Below are 15,998 nucleotides of genomic sequence, written 5' to 3'. Positions count from 1 at the left end.
AATGAATTAAATTAATGAGAAATAGTAGAAATTGGAGGGGATGATTTGAAAAAGAGAAAAAATGAGTGCAAATTTGTTATGATTATTATTGTGTAGAAAATGAGTAGGATTGGTAATAAAACATTTCTTCTCAAGTGAATGTTTGAATTTTAGCATGTAAGGAATGGAATGGAAGAATGAAAATTATGAACAAGTACACATTTATACATTTTATATATTTTATATTATAATTCAAATTTCATTTCATTCGTTTCATTTTTGTCCCAGCCAAATACAACTTAATGAGGACACTGGATAATGTCCCTCCCATGCATCCTACTAACCAGCAACCAGGATCGTTATCAATAGCCACCAGGATCGTTATCAAACTTCAATGCCCATTCTGCTATTTTCGTCATCCCATTTTAATAGTTCACTTTATAAAATATAAAAAATTCAAAATATTTGTCATATTCTTTAACACATGCAAATTTTATAGTTTCAATATTATCTAAAAGATCATTCTCATTAATGTCCATATAGAGAAATTGAATATGTATATTATTTTATGTTTTTTGTGTGTGTATATGTATATATAATGTGAAATTTATATATCTCTTGGAATAGATGTAATGTAGTAAAACTAAGTTGAATTATTCAATGAAAACGAAAAAATAAATTATTGCAATTTTTATTTTTTAATATGTATAAAATTTATAAAGTGAACTATTAAAATAGAATAGAAAGAATATTACTGTATTTAATAAAATACTTGTAAGTTGTATCTCTTCAGTATCTATCAAGTACACACATACCATAACGTAATGCGCTTCATTCTTTGAAGTTCAGTTTTTGTGTATTGTTCAGGACACCCCAAGGGGGGATCGTGTATAGACGATAGTGACTAAGCTCAAGTCAAAACTTTGGTTGTTTAGTCAGAAATCTGGTGATCATTTCTGGGGTATTTTGCTTCTGGCAATTTTCATTAGCATGTACCCCCTGGATCTTGTGAGATCTTGAGGCTTGACAACTTCTATAAATATCTTCAAATGCTAATTATTGCAAAAATTGACGATACATAAATCAAATGCAAATTTTTAGCTCATTCCGGTGAATACCTTGTAGCCATTAAATAAGGCATCTTAAATTTAAGCTGAAATATATGATATATTGTACAAAAGACACCTCTAATTAGATACTTATATAGTTCAACACCTAGTCATTGCATACATAGGCTCCTCTAGCTAAATCTACCTCCATTCAGATGCTTAAACCCTCCCCTAAAAGGAATAACAAAAATAACCCTCTGTGTAAAGGGCATCATTCAACCTAGGAATTTCTTCCAGTCTCATTTTCTCTTCTTTTCCTGGGAAAAAAAATATCAAAATATGATTCAGTCATGATACCAGTGCATGCAATAAAAGCACACTTCAAACATTGCTGCACATTTTTAAAGGTAATGGAAGATACCGAGGTGACATAATCATCCATTGACAGTTGCTTCCTCTTCTTCATACCAGATGGTGGACTCTCAGCGGACTGCCTTCCAAGAGACCTCTTCGAAGGTGTCGCATTCTGTCATACAAGAAAATGAGGAAACAAAGTTAAATTTGCTGATTACTACGTGATTCAGGCATCCAGAAAAGGAAATGATCATGTTCTGAAAGTTCATGGATATTCACAAGGAGCAAGGGCATAAAATTGGAAAAACACAGGTAATGTGCCCCAAGTAAAAAGAATAGTACTTGAAAAATACTATTAGCAGTTTATAGAGTAACGTATGGGGGAACTTTTGTCAAACCTTGGCAAGTTTCTTCTCTTTGCGAGCCTGCCTCTCCCTCTCATCGAACTCTTGGTTTTCCCTCTCCACCAATCGAATGAGTGCATCACACCTCCTCGCAAGCTCTGAGGTAGTGCGCGATTTGACAAACCAATCAAAACGAAACAAAGGTGAAGTACGGAATGCTGCTTTAAGCTCATCCCAGTTCCCATACCCAAGTTTGTGAGTCATGCACAACTAGACACAACATAAACTATATAAGTATCAGTTATTATTAAAATGCATCAAGTTCTAACAGACTAATTATCTGTCAAAAGCTCACCATAAAGCGGTCACATTCTTCATTGTACAATTTTCCTTTGTTCTGACCATACTGGATCTTCAGTTCCAACCAAGGATTCTTGTAACGATCCAATTTCTTTCCGATTGCTTTCATGATTTCATCCTTGCGAGAAATTCTAGCCTCTCCTCTTTCAATATTCTTTATGATCTTGTCATAATCTGGAAAGAGGATTTTTCTAACAGTCAACAGACTTAAATATATATAATATTAATAAAACAGCTGTATATTATCTTGAACCATAAAATATTGGGAATCTAATAGCATTTAACATTCACAGTCGACAGACCCCGTTAAAAGTGTAGGAAATAATTTCTTATTGGGAGTCTAATAGCATTTAACTCAACACACGGACCCTGTTAAAAGTGTAGGAAATAATTTCTTACCCTAATCTTCCTATTAATTCCTACTGTTTTTCCTACTTATATGTGTTCAAATAAAGTGAACGTTTACATTTAATCTGAACAATATTACCAGGAATCTACATAGTACATGAAACAACTCACTTACCATTTAATTCTTTGTATCTTCTTTTAAATACTTCTGCATATCTCTTAACTTCTTCCTCTGATTTACCTTCCATTTCAGAGGCAATACCTTTCACATCATTCCGGCCGAACTTCTCACAAGCCCTGATGAAAGTGCTAAAGTCTCTTTTACTCCATGTTGAAAAACCCTAGAGTCGTAGACATTTCAATTTCTATTAGAAACTGTCTTGAGATAAAAATTTACTTTAATACAAAATGCTTGCAGACCTCTTCCAGCAACTGCTCCTTTTCTTCTTGCTCTTCGACAGTCAAAGGATCACCCCCATCTAGACGATCCATGCTAATTAGAATCTTACCAGAGTAAAATATTAGTCAACGGAAAATTAAGAAACTTAAAGCTTACAACCTTCAGGTTCATCAACTTCTACAGAGTCTTTTGTCTGATTCTTCTGATGAGCTTGCTACACACCATTATAATAACAGCAATATCAGTCAGAATAAGTAAATGGTCTACCGTATTTACTGTAACAAAGCATATTACCCACCATGAGGAAACGAACTTCTTTTTCATAGAGCTCACTGAGCCTTTGAGTATTAAAAAATTGGAAGTCATGCCTACACAAAGGGAAATGAAATTGGTTTAATTTTTAGCAAAAAATAATTTGGTCCAATCATATTAACAGAAAGAAAGATCTAAACCACCAAGTCAAAGGAAACAATTCCAAAAAATACTTACAACTGGGGCATGCGGGGAATTCGAGGCTCTTTTGGTCTTGAGGGACCATTTTGCCGCATTGTTTGCTTGAAGTACTCTGATTCTGAGTAACTGATAACAAGTAAATTAATTAAATATAAGAACACCAGTAAATTTGTGACATAAGCTACAATACTGAAGATAACAATTACTTGCGCTTCCTTTCTCTTCTTGATGGTTCAACCCAATTGTCAGTAACAATCTTCTTGAAATCAATTTTGTTCTCATCCTATTGACAAAACAGATATAATTTAGGAAAGCAACAGCACCAAATTAATTTCAATCGTCAGAATTGAGAAAAAAGAATGAGCAAATCAAAAAGATGTACTACCTTATCATCTTCAAAATCATACAAATCAGCAGCTGCACAGAAACAGGTATGCACATTAAGTGTTTATCCAATATGAACAAAAAATTACATGTAAACAAAGAAAAATGGTAGTAACTATAGATCAACATACTATCATCCATTTTAAATTTGATTGCATCTTCGGTAAATTTCTTCATTTTAGCATCAAGAGCTGCCGTTGCTTCTTCTCCTTTAGCAATGATTCTATCTATATCTTCATCTGTAATTGTGCTATCCTTGGAACTAAAAACCATTTCAGCACCAAACCGAACCATTTGCAAGAGCTCGTCTTTGTTAACAGCTGCACAAGCATTAAAGAAAAATTTACAATATTAGCAGATTTTAGAAAATAGTTGATGATGGCAAAGCAGTCTTTCCTTACTTTTTTGCTCAGCTAGTCGCCCTTGTTGAATAACCAATGCATCAAGTGCAAGTTTTTTATAAGCTCTCTCAATAACTTTCTCCTCGATAGTATACTGTTCATGCAATTGAAAAGAATCATTATATTAGTTGGTGAACTTCTCCAAAGTGCAAGGTTTGATGCAAGGTGATGGCAGAACCTCGGTGCAAAAACGAAAAACTTGAACTTCTTTCTTTTGTCCAATCCTGTGGGCACGGTCCTGAGCCTGCAAATCAACTTGCGGGTTCCTTCAATGTGAATATCAAAATATAGAGTTATGTTCCATCCATGATAAAGTTAAACAAACTTCATACTTGGAAGAGGAAAATGAGAGAAATAATCACCAGTCACTGTCATATAAAATTACTATATCAGCTGTTGCAAGATTAATCCCAAGGCCTCCAGCTCTAGTTGATAATAAGAAGACAAATTTTTCACTTCCTGGCTTATTGAAGGCATCGATAGAAGCATCACGATCTTCACCACTGGTGTTTCCATCAATTCGACAATAAAGATATCCACGATACATCAAGTAGTCTTCCAGGATGTCCAACAGTCTTGTCATCTAAATTAATTTATCCAACATGTAAACAATTATGTTACAAGGACAGATACACACACACACAGAGGTGGTATCTGCCAGAATACTTTAACACATCCCAAGATATTGAATTCATATTTGATATACTAGAATTCACTAACAAATGCAGAATGGAGGAGAAAAAAACCTGTGAAAAAATGAGAACCCTTGAATCACGTTCCTTCAGCTTCGGGAGCAACTTATCTAGCAGAACCATTTTCCCTGCCCAATTTTCTAAGTAAAAAGTGTGGTCTTTTGCAATTATATTTTTTAAGTAAGAAGTGTGGTCTTTTGCAATTATGGTAAGGGAAATATGCGTGTAACCTTTAACTGAAAGATTGCATTACCGGCATTTGTTACGAGATGATCTCCTGTAGTATATGGAGGACCAGGTTCAGCACCTTGAAAAAGATAAGGGTGATTGCAGCATTTACGCAGCTGCATTGCTATATTTAGTAGGCGCTTGCGCTCACCACCAGCATTTACAACCTCTAGATCTTTCTGCAATAAAGCCTTGTAATACTGCTTCTGCAGTTGGGACATCCCAACCTTGAGTATAGTTTCCTTTTTGGGGGGCAAACCTTTCTCCACGTCAGATTTTAACCTTCGCAGAAGGAAAGGTCGGAGGACCTAATATAGAAAAAACAAAGTAAATCATGTATTTGACAAAAATGAAATCAAAGACTGATAGGAAATAAGTAGGGAATTAGATTTACCTTGTGAAGTTGTTGGACAACCTCCTCCTGGTCATTTTCACCAGATATTGCAAACCATTCATCAAAAGTTTCAGCGGAGCTGAAAATCTCAGGTAGTAGAAAGTTCAACAGGGACCAGAGTTCATGGAGATTATTCTGCACCATAAAATCGATACAATAAGAAAAAACATAACAGCGTATCATAACTCATCTACAGCAAATGATAATAGCTGCATACTATTCATTCTTGCAAAAGAATATGTAGATGTAAGTGAATTCCCCTTAACTCCTTTTAAAATGAGATGTCTAAAAGATTCACATTAAGACATGTATGATGTCAAATTTCTTTACAACTCCAAAAATCAGGTGGTAACTTTGATCCAACTATAAATTTTCACCCTTTAGTAATAACAGACTTCCAGAAGTCACATCCACCACAAAAGTGAAGATACCAGTCCAATGTCACATCAGAAAATAATAATGTAAACCAATGAGAGTACCTGAAGTGGAGTGCCAGTGATGAGAAGGCGATAATTAGTGCTAAAGAGCCTCATGGTTTTTGAAAGAAGTGAGTTCTCATTTTTTATCCTGTGTGCTTCATCAATTATTATATAGCGCCAGCTGAAGCGGCGCAGGGCATTCTTCTCTTTAATTGCCATTTCGAAACTGGTGACACAGACATCAAACTTCCCAGCAGCTAGTAATTCTTCACGTATGTACCTCTGAAAATTATATATTTTGCTTAATTAATTGACATCCACTAAACATAGAAGAATTGAGAAAAGGATAATTAAAAAAGCTCAGAGAGAAAAATTTACTCGTTCATCAGGATTTCCTAGAAATTTGACTGCACGAAGGGTTGGGCAAAAGCGACGAATCTCATTCATCCAATTGCCAAGAGTTGACTTCGGAGCAACAACCATGTGGGGACCAGTAATGCCTCTAAATTCATGCAAATAACCAAGCAAAGAGATGGTTTGCAAGGTTTTACCAAGACCCTAAATTGCAACAACAAATGTCATACAACATGTAGATATGAAAGTGATTATAAAGAAAGATAGCTGATTGTTTTAAACACAGGACTTAAAAACTGAAATGTCTAATCATACCATTTCATCTGCAAGAATTCCATTTATACCATTCTCATACAAACGTATTAGCCAATTTAAACCTGCGAGTTGGTAATCCCTCATTTTTCCCTGAATACCTGCAGACAAGAAATTAAGAAATAATATAACTTTTGGCCACCGATTAGAATTAACAATTGCACTATTAAGAATAATTAGTCAAAAAAACAACTTCTAGGAAGAGCTTTATCATCTAAGTACATTTCCATGTTAGTGTTTATATCAGATAATAGATCAACGTCTTCAGATAAAGCTTTCAAAATCAAAAGTAAATAGACAGACAGAGAAAAAAACATGATCAATATGTAACAAAAGTACATATCATCTGCAGGCTAAGCTTCAGAATAAAAAGTAAATAGACAGAAAAAAAAAAGACATGAACAATATGTAACAAAAGTACATATCATCTACACGCTAAGCTTCGCACATCGACTTTGAAACTGCCAGCTTTAATTAATGTAATGCACAGACAGTAATAGCAGAAAATACCATAATTATTTGTTTTTAAGATCAACTTCAAAAGATATGACAACATACAAAACTTACGTATTATTCAATATTCATGATTCCTCAAAATACATGCACTGCTAAGTTAAATCATGAAAATATAAAACTTACAAGAGGGTTGCACAAGTAATCGTGTGCTTCCTCCTCCGGTAAGTCCATCTTCTTCTTCCTTGAGATATTCCTCATCTTCTTCTTCTTCAGTAACTTTGGAAGCATGACGACCCCTGATATATGAAGTTAATAAATAAATACACCACGTTTAAATCCAAGCCGTAATTGATTTTCAATTGTATTACTTGGATAAGAACAACAAAAAGCATTAAGACCAAAGATAACCAAGTATAGTCTATAAATCTAATAAAACGAATCATAAAGCGCTTTTCTTTGTGTTGAACATAACAAAGACTTAGCTAGAAGTGGAAACAGAAAAGTCACTGATATACATTAATGTGATTTTAATAAATTTAAATTATAGCAATAGACATACTTTCCCTTTGCTTTCTTCTGTGCCGCCTGGTCACTCTTGGCAAAGTGGGCAAAGATCTCTGTTTGCTGCAAGAGATATTTCAAACGCCCCTTTCCCTTGTTCTGCAACAAATATGTATATATACACATGCATACATTAAAGACTTCCACACTCACACAAGTTCATGACTACAAGTCTACAGTAAACACATAAAACTAAAATTGCCAAAAAATAAAAAATAAACAAGTTCAACAAACACACCATATCAGCATCAATGGCTGCATTCTGAGCATTCAAAAGCTCTTGAATCTTTTGCTTCTTCCGTTTCTGCAACTCTCTTAACCTTGCTTTCTCACGCTTGCTAATTTCACCATTACCTTCACAATCACCTTCACCATCACCTTCCTAAATAACAAAAAAAATACATAAATCAACCACAAAAAACACATACATGCATACAAAAACATCAGAGCACCGTATTTCTAATCTAACTATGTATTCAGATTATGTAACTAATGTGCATCTAACCACCCAAAAACCAACAAATTTATCAGAAATAACAACCAAACACCAAAAAAAACCAGCATTTAGGCATATCTACAAAATCAAACAAATCACGCTAATTACGCTAGTAATGCACACATATGCACTTCAAAGATAACAAAATCAGCAAAAAAACAATCATATAACCGAAACAAACCCTGACATTTTGGCATATCTACAAAATCAAACAAACTAAACTAATTAAACAAGTAATGCACATTAATTTAATTCAAATTCACCAAAACAACCAAAAAAATCAATCAAGCCCTAACAAACAAATCGAAACAAATCAGATCCGAAACAAAACCTAATCAAAACCAAACCTGTACCTCATCGTCGTCTTCCTTGTCATCTCCGGCAGCTTCGCCTTCATCGTCGTCGGAATCGGCGGCGGTTCTGGCGACGGCTTCAAGCTCCTCCTCGTCTTCCTCTTCGTTCATCTGAACGTCGTTCACTTGCTCTTCCTCCGACGAATCGCTCGGTTTTGAAAGTTTCGCCATGGCTCTTCGATTTCAAAATCTAGGGTTTTGAAAGTGAAGAGAAGAAGCAAGTGAGAAAAGAGAAAATAAGATATAAAGAGGGGGAATTTGATTAGTTATTCGAAAATGATACGTACAGGGATATGTTATGTACGTATAATTTGTTAGTGGGTTTTTTATATAGGGCTTTTTGACTCAAAAATAGTGTTGTGGGTTTTCCCGCCTCTTGAAATGTGAAAGTGCGAAATATTTCCCGCCTTAGTTGCACTCCGGTGGCCGGCGGTGACTTTTACGGGTAATAAATTTTTACTTTGGCTTAAAAAGTTTGATTTTAGTTGGACCGATCGTGTGCCTGTCAATATTGCGAAAATTCGATATCATCCCAACCGATCCGAGGTCATTTTAACGGATTTACATTCACTTATTAAAAATCTGATCTGGGATCGATCTAATAAGAAAAATCTGATTAAAAATTGAGCAAAGGATTTAGAGCGATTTGATATGTTAATAACCCGATCTCGTTTATATTTATTTATTAATTATTTATTTATATACATATATTATATGATAACTATATTTTTAAAATATTTCTAATTTTAAAAGTTCTATCCTCGAATTAAGGCTCATTGTCTATATTTTATTCGGTCCACCCCCTAAGTTCAAATTTCTTTAACCCGAATTCTTTTATCTTTTAGAGCCGCATATCCCCAATCTCAGTTCATATAATACTTCCACTTCGATACCTTAATTTTTTTCCATTGGTAGAATCAAATACTCTACAATCCAATGGCATGTTTATTTTAAAAAACGAATTTCGGTTTGTAATTTATCTTCAAACTTCATTCTATTCAACTTGTATTCTAATATTTTTCAGAATTGTCAATTTTAAATAACTTTTGTAATAAGTTAAAAAATAAATATACATAAATGGAGCGGATATCCGATTATCCGTGATCCGAACGGATCCGGGTATAGATCGGCCTATAAAAAATCTAGGGTCAATTCGATTTGAATATGAATTCGAAAAAATAAATGGATATGGATATGGATTTAGGTCGAACTGATCCAAACCCAATTTATTGTCGGGCTTTGTGTAGTTTGGAGGTAAAAGTAAAAAATTGTCTCAGGTGAGACATATAATAGTTATTTATTAGGAAAACAAATTAAGCATAAGCCCATTCTCATATTTGAACGTAATCCAACTCCATTCATTTCCAATTTTTCGCACCTTCATTCTTCTTTTTAACGGTTTTGATATGTCATTGGTGACTCTAATACGCATATATTCTCTCCAGATGCCCTTGTAGTTGTTGGGACATGAACTTACATACGTGCCCACTTGATTTCTGATCTCCATAATGATCTTCTCAGACATAAAACCAGGTTGCATATCATGTATTTGTACCCACAGATCTATGGTGTTTAGCGGGATGCACCTAGGATTCACACTTTCCTGCATACGAGCTATGATCAACATCTTCCTATTAAAAGACCATGGGCTACCATCCACTACTCTCCTAATATCAACCTCGTGATAAAATTGAAACAAGAACATGTTTGCATCAAGAGCTCTGATATAGAACCTTTTTCCTGGTTTCCAGAATGTTGTTAATGTATGTTGCATTGACTGAAAATCAAAAATCCCCTCCGTCAAGAACCTTCTTACTAGACACAACCTTGTATCGTAGATCCCTTGTTGCTCCCCATCTCGATGTCATTCAATCTCATCCAGTGTTATTCCCCCTTCCTCCTCATCCTCCAGATTTATTTCGTACATTGATTGAGTTATGTTGTCCATATTATTCGCCATGACCAAAAGAAAGAAAAAGCGAGACTGTACGCCGTGTGTATGACTAAAACGTAAGAGACAGACTGACAGAGAAAACTATCTCACAATGTTAAAAGACAAGACTGGTCATTCTGACAAGTTTTGTAGCAGATTATTTGAAGTCTCAGAGAAGGAAATAAGTAGACTTTATAGATTGTGGATGTGAGCTCCTTTACGTCGCCAAACAAATTTGATAGGTTCCAAGTGGCTGAGGAATGGATCAGAATATTTGGAAGAGGAAGAGGTGACGGCAGGCGGCGCGTATCAAACGAAAATGGGGGGATCAAATCTGAAGGAGAAATTAATGCCTGAAATCGTGGGGAAGGGTGATATGAGCATAAAAGGTGGGATTAGATCACAACAGAATTCGGATGCAGGAGAAAAATCAGGAAATTCAAATCAAGGCAATTTGGCTGAGGGAGGGGAAATATTTAAAAGCGCAAAGAGCCTTAAAAATAAAAAAAAAGGAGAACAGACTCGGGTGAGGAAAATATATTGGGCCGGGATACGGAAATAGAGCAAGAGTCAGAAACAGAAGTTGAGCAAATGGACCAAGATGCAAATAATGGGTCAAAACGGATTTGTGGCGGGTTCCGGGGAACGAGCCCGCCAAGCGTTATGAATATTCTAAGTTGTAATTGCCACGGGCTTGGGACCCCGTTGGCATTACAATTCCTAAAGGACCTGGTGGTCGAAAAGTAGCCCAATGTTATTTTTTTAAGTGAAACTTTATGTAAAAAAAGTTGAAAAAACAAAAAGAGCCATTGGTTTTGAGGGAAATGTTTGCGGTTGATTGCTTAGGTCAAGGAGGTGGTTTGGCGGTTCCATGGAGAAACAAAGATGAGATCTCAGTTTTAACGTATAGTATGAATCATGTTGACATGATTGTAAAAGTGCAAGGATGGAATCAGTTTAGACTGATTGATATATACGGTAAACCAGATAAATCGAAAAGAAGGAATACATGGGATCTTTTTAGACACTTAAGAGCTCAAAATAATCTGTCATGGTGTTTGATAGGGGATATGAATAATATTCTTGGGCAGGCAGACAAGAAGGGAGGGCGGCTATACCCATCCTGGTTGATACAAGGCTTTTAGGAGGCGTTAGATGATTGTGAGTTATAGGATTTGGAGTTACAAGGGCATTCATATACGGGGAAGAGGGGTCATGGTACGGACAAATGGGTTGAAATCAGGCTAGACAGAGCTTTAGTGACACGAGCATGGACATAATTATTCAAGGAAGCCAAGCTAATCAACTTAGAAGTCTCAACTTCAGACCATAGCCCTATATTATTAGAACCAGTCATTGTGCATTCAATGCCAAAAATCAGGAGGTTAAAGTTTGAAAATGTGTGGCTCACGGAGCCAGTTTGTAGACATATTGTTGAAGAATCATGGCGTCAGGACCAGAACGAGACATTGCAGGAAAAAATAAAAAGATGTTTGGAGGATGTCGCAAAGTGGGGACAAGAGTTTACTGGTAATTTTAAAGAAAGGATATCGCAGTGTAAAATGGTGATAAAGCGGACAAAAACCAATACAGATGCGGAAGCAATTCAGAGGTATAAGAATGCAAGTAAATCTTTGAATAAGATTTATACGCACCAGGAGATCTTTTGGAAACAACGTTCCAAGCAGTTGTGGCTAAAAGAGGGAGACCGAAATAGTAAGTTTTTTCATGTTACAGCAAAATCAAGGAGAAAAACTAATCAGATTCATTCTCTGATTAATGAGGAAGGAGACAGAGTATATTGGGAAGGAGGGTTAGAAGAAGTGATGGTAAATTACTTCAAAGGTATGTTTAGTTCATCACAAGCAAGATGGGATGAGGTAATGGACTGCATTGAGAGTACAGTCACAGCATATCAAAACGTTTGTTTAACCAAACCTGTCGAAGATAAAGAAGTTTAAGAAGTTAAAGAAGCACTCTTTCATATGCACCCGGATAAATCTCCTGGTCCGGATGGCATGAGCCCGGGCTTTTATCAGAAATATTAGAGTATTGTGGGCAATGACATTGTTAGCATGGTTAAAAATTTCTTTGAAACAGGTGGGTTCAATGAGCATCTAACGGACACTACCATTGTTCTTATTCCAAAAAAGCAGAATGTTCAATACATGACAGATCTTAGGCCAGTATCGCTTTGCAATGTAAGCTATAAAATAGTTTCTAAGGTGCTGGCAAATCGGTTAAAGTAGGTGATTGATAAGATAATCTCAGATTCATAAAGTGCTTTCATTCTAGTCCGGTTGATATCTGATAATATCATGATATCTTACGAAATTATGCACTTTATGAAGAGAAAGACTATAGGAAAGAAGGGGTGGATGGCGCTCAAGTTGGACATGAGCAAAGCATACGACCGGATGGAGTGGTCATATTTGAGAGCAATGTTATGTAGTATGGGTGTTGACAGCTCAGCTATAAATCTTTTATGGAATGTGTGATCTCAGCGCGTTACCAAATTAGCCATGTGGGTAAGGAATTTGGGAGCATAGTTCCAGAAAGGGGCCTTAGACAAGGTGACCCTCTCTCATCATACTTGTTTCTTATTTGTATGGAAGGTCTGTTAGCGCTTATCAAGAAATTTGAAAGCAGGGGACTCATTAGATGCATCAAGGTAGCTAGAGGTGCCCTCCCAGCGACTTATATGTTTTTTGCTAACGATATTTATATATACTGTCAGACCAGCAAAGAAGAAGCATCTCAGGTAATAAAAGTGTTGACAATTTTTGAAAGGGCCAAGGGCCAAAAAATAAATGTGGATAAATCAAATGTGTTTTTCAGTCGAAATGTGAAGGCAGAATACATAAAAGAAGTCTTAGATATTTTGAAGTTCAAGGAAGCTGATAGCAATAGTCAGTATTTGGGTTTACCAAATTGTTTGGGCAGAAATAAATCGGCGATCTTGGGCTACCTAAAAGAGAGGGTGCGTACTCAAATTCAGAATTGGGACGGAAAGCTGCTAAACAAAGGAGGGAAGGAAGTTCTTCTAAAAACAGTTACTCGATCAATTCTGAATTATGATGTGAGTGTTTACCTGCTTCTGATTGAAATGTGCAGAGATATGGAAAAGATGATGTGCAAGTTCTGGTGGAAATCATCGGCAAAGAAAGACAAAAATATACATTGGATGAGTTGGGAGAGGATGTGTAGATCAAAGATGTATGGAAGGCTCGGATTTAGACATCTGCATGAGTTTAATGTCGCACTTCTGGACAAACAAGGGTGGCGTCTGGTAATAAACCCGGATAGCTTGGTTGCAAGAATTTTCAAAGCACGGTATTACCCTCAAGAATATTTCTTAAATGCCAAGACAGGTGATAGTCCTAGTTTTATTTGGAGAAGTGTGTTGGAGGCACAACATTTGATCAAACAAGGCATTGTGCGTAGAGTGAGGACTGGGGAAACCGTGAGCATAATGGACGACCCGTGGTTACCTAACATGGAAAATCCATATATCACTACCAATAACGAGTCGATAAAAGGCCAGAAGGTATCATCCCTGATGGTCACATGGGAGATGAGGTGGGATATAGATTTGATAGAGGATATTTTTGAACAAAGAGATGTCAATCTGATTGTAGCAATTCCGCTGCCTAATAATGGTTATGATAGCTAGTACTGGAGAAAAGATAAGTGTGGTAATTATTCAGTTAAGACAGCTTACGTGATGTTATAGGAAAACAAGGTATGGACGCACCAGTGTGGTAATTTCAGGTTCTGGAAGAGGCTTTGGAACTTAAAGGTCCCTCCAAAATTTAAGCATTTTCTGTGGAGGGCCATTATAGACTGTCTGCCTACAAAAGTATCATTGGGTATGAATCATGTGAATATAAATGAGCTATGTCTTATGTGCAATGATGACTCTGAAACCTCGACACATATTCTAATTGAATGTTCTTTTGCTCAAACATGTTGGGAAATAATTGGTGGCAGTAACACACTTGACATTCAGAGTACTTTCTTAGATTGTATAGTTAATGTTTTTGACAAGTGGAGCATTGATCGGAGACAAATGGGAGCTATGATTTATTGGGTGGTTTGGAAAAGTATAAATGATCTGGTATGGAGTCAGAGGTACATGGCGGTAAGAGAGGTCGTAGATTCAGCTAAAGTGGGTCTTAGTCAATGGCCGGATGCTCAAGTTAAAAGTTTCGACCAATCATGGGGGTTGATCACCTCTGATGACGGGGATGAGCATTGGACTCTACCAATGGAAAACAAGACTAAGGTAAATATTGACGCTGCGATTTTTTATACGTCTAACTGCTACTCTTACGCTCTCGCTGCTATAAATCATAAAGGGGAACTGATTGAGGCTCGATCAAGGTGCAAACCAGGTCATGTTAATCCAGAGTCTGTAGAAACAATGGGTATAAGGGAGGCTTTAAGTTGGATTAAAGATAAGCAGCTACAGGAGGTGCAAGTCGAAACAGATTGCTTGGTAGCAGTCCAAGCGATCAGAGGTACAGTCACAATGAGGTCTTATTTTGGAAGGATTGTTGAGGAATGCAGAGCTCTACTGATGGAGCTAAAAGACAGAGGTGTTAACCTTAGATTTGTGAAGCGTTCTGCGAATAACTTAGCTCTGCATTAGCAAAGTGTAGTTATTCCATAGCTGATCGCATTTGGAAGGCAAATGTAGCCTATCCGGATTTAATTCATGTACTGGAGAATGATTTGAAGCATTAATGCAAATTATCTCTTTCTGGAAAAATAAAAAATTAAACATAAGCATGTAATTTACTAATTTAAGATTATTAGTTTTGACACCACTTATAAATCAGCTCATGACTTACAATTTGTAACATGTTATGGAATAGTAATTGTCGGCCCAACTTAGATGGATTTATAATTTATAAGCTAATAAGTTGAATATTGATAATGACGTATTTTTTCTTAACTTATTTTGATATTTCACTATTTTATTAACTTTAATTTTAAATGTAGGTTTTTAAATGTTAATCTAATTTAAAATTCATGAATTAAGATGATTAAATTTAATTATTCTTTATTTTGCCTCTGATAGCATGGGATTCGTAAAAATGCCATCTTACAAAATTTGTCAAAGCCAAGTCTAAAACAAGGTAAGCAAGGTCCACGACGCATGTAAGATCCACAATTCATGTAAGGTCCCAAATGCATGCAGGGTTTGCAATGTCTCCAAAGTATGGAATGCCTACGAGGTCCACACTGCCTGCAAGTAGAGCTGGCCAGTCGTGCGGGTTCGAACCGCCCGTTTGGGACCGGCTCGTACGGAAGCCCGATTAATTCGGGCCGAAGCGGACCGGTTCGAAACCCGCACGATTCGTTACAGTACAATGAGCCGAATACGATTCAAAAAAGTTCAACCCGAGCCCGGACCGGCCCGCACAGCCCGACACGGTCCACGGTTTAGGATCTTTTTTTCTACATCCTTTGCAGCCTAGTCATATTTGTAACCTGCATTTTTTAGTTTCTCAAGTGATAAAGTAGATTATAGTAGGGTGGAGCCTAGCAAGTGGGGGGTTAATACACATTGATAACTACAATAACAACAAGAGGAAGAAGAAACATTTAATACATGAGCACAATAGATTGAATAAATAAATTAGAGAGGACAGTAGGTAGAATATATATTTATTATTTGCGGGCCAACACCATATAAATCTCACTTCTGCTTCTTTTTAATTAT

General features: G+C 36.2%; 2 protein-coding genes across 3 annotated transcripts; one reads left to right on the top strand and one right to left on the bottom strand.

Moving 5' to 3' along the window:
* Window positions 1–1,053: 1,053 nt before the first annotated feature.
* LOC141684809 (ISWI chromatin-remodeling complex ATPase CHR11-like) lies at window positions 1,054–8,644 on the bottom strand. Of its 2 annotated transcripts, none has more exons than XM_074489936.1 (25): window positions 8,332–8,644; window positions 7,727–7,870; window positions 7,487–7,587; window positions 7,111–7,223; window positions 6,475–6,572; window positions 6,184–6,363; window positions 5,866–6,087; window positions 5,387–5,521; window positions 5,018–5,300; window positions 4,819–4,892; window positions 4,435–4,655; window positions 4,251–4,338; window positions 4,073–4,166; window positions 3,803–3,991; window positions 3,673–3,704; window positions 3,494–3,570; window positions 3,324–3,413; window positions 3,133–3,202; window positions 2,994–3,048; window positions 2,855–2,913; window positions 2,610–2,775; window positions 2,082–2,260; window positions 1,781–1,996; window positions 1,450–1,554; window positions 1,054–1,345 (listed from the first exon to the last, which is right to left on the bottom strand). In XM_074489936.1, exons 1-25 carry the CDS (start codon window positions 8,506–8,508, stop codon window positions 1,328–1,330), a joined length of 3,186 nt encoding a protein of 1,061 aa, XP_074346037.1. In that variant the 5' UTR covers window positions 8,509–8,644; the 3' UTR covers window positions 1,054–1,327. The 2 variants fall into 2 exon arrangements, with proteins under 2 accessions (XP_074346037.1, XP_074346039.1); XM_074489938.1 differs by having other exon boundaries at window positions 8,338–8,644.
* A 1,945-nt stretch (window positions 8,645–10,589) lies between these two features.
* LOC141686043 (uncharacterized) lies at window positions 10,590–14,921 on the top strand. The gene is made up of 6 exons (XM_074491107.1): window positions 10,590–10,796; window positions 11,059–11,396; window positions 11,652–12,115; window positions 12,371–12,471; window positions 12,738–13,817; window positions 14,004–14,921. Exons 1-6 carry the CDS (start codon window positions 10,590–10,592, stop codon window positions 14,919–14,921), a joined length of 3,108 nt encoding a protein of 1,035 aa, XP_074347208.1.
* The last annotated feature ends 1,077 nt before the right edge of the window (window positions 14,922–15,998 follow it).

Source organism: Apium graveolens, chromosome 9 (assembly GCF_009905375.1).
Source record: "Apium graveolens cultivar Ventura chromosome 9, ASM990537v1, whole genome shotgun sequence".
NCBI classification, from domain to species: Eukaryota; Viridiplantae; Streptophyta; class Magnoliopsida; order Apiales; family Apiaceae; genus Apium; species Apium graveolens.
Note: the sequence above shows the minus strand (reverse complement) of the source record. Positions and strands in the feature narration are given on the sequence as shown.

Coding starts and splice junctions, on each gene's coding strand:
- LOC141684809 (XM_074489936.1), bottom strand. CDS start 8,508: ATGGCGAAACTTTCAAAACCGAGCGATTCGTCGGAGGAAGAGCAAGTG. Junction 4,656..4,818: donor GGGTTCTCATTTTTTCACAG/GTTTTTTTCTCC, acceptor AAATTAATTTAG/ATGACAAGACTGTTGGACAT. Junction 4,167..4,250: donor TTTTTCGTTTTTGCACCGAG/GTTCTGCCATCA, acceptor TTGCATGAACAG/TATACTATCGAGGAGAAAGT.
- LOC141686043 (XM_074491107.1), top strand. CDS start 10,590: ATGGGGGGATCAAATCTGAAGGAGAAATTAATGCCTGAAATCGTGGGG. Junction 12,116..12,370: donor GATGGTAAATTACTTCAAAG/GTATGTTTAGTT, acceptor TCTTTGAAACAG/GTGGGTTCAATGAGCATCTA. Junction 12,472..12,737: donor GGCCAGTATCGCTTTGCAAT/GTAAGCTATAAA, acceptor GGGTGTTGACAG/CTCAGCTATAAATCTTTTAT.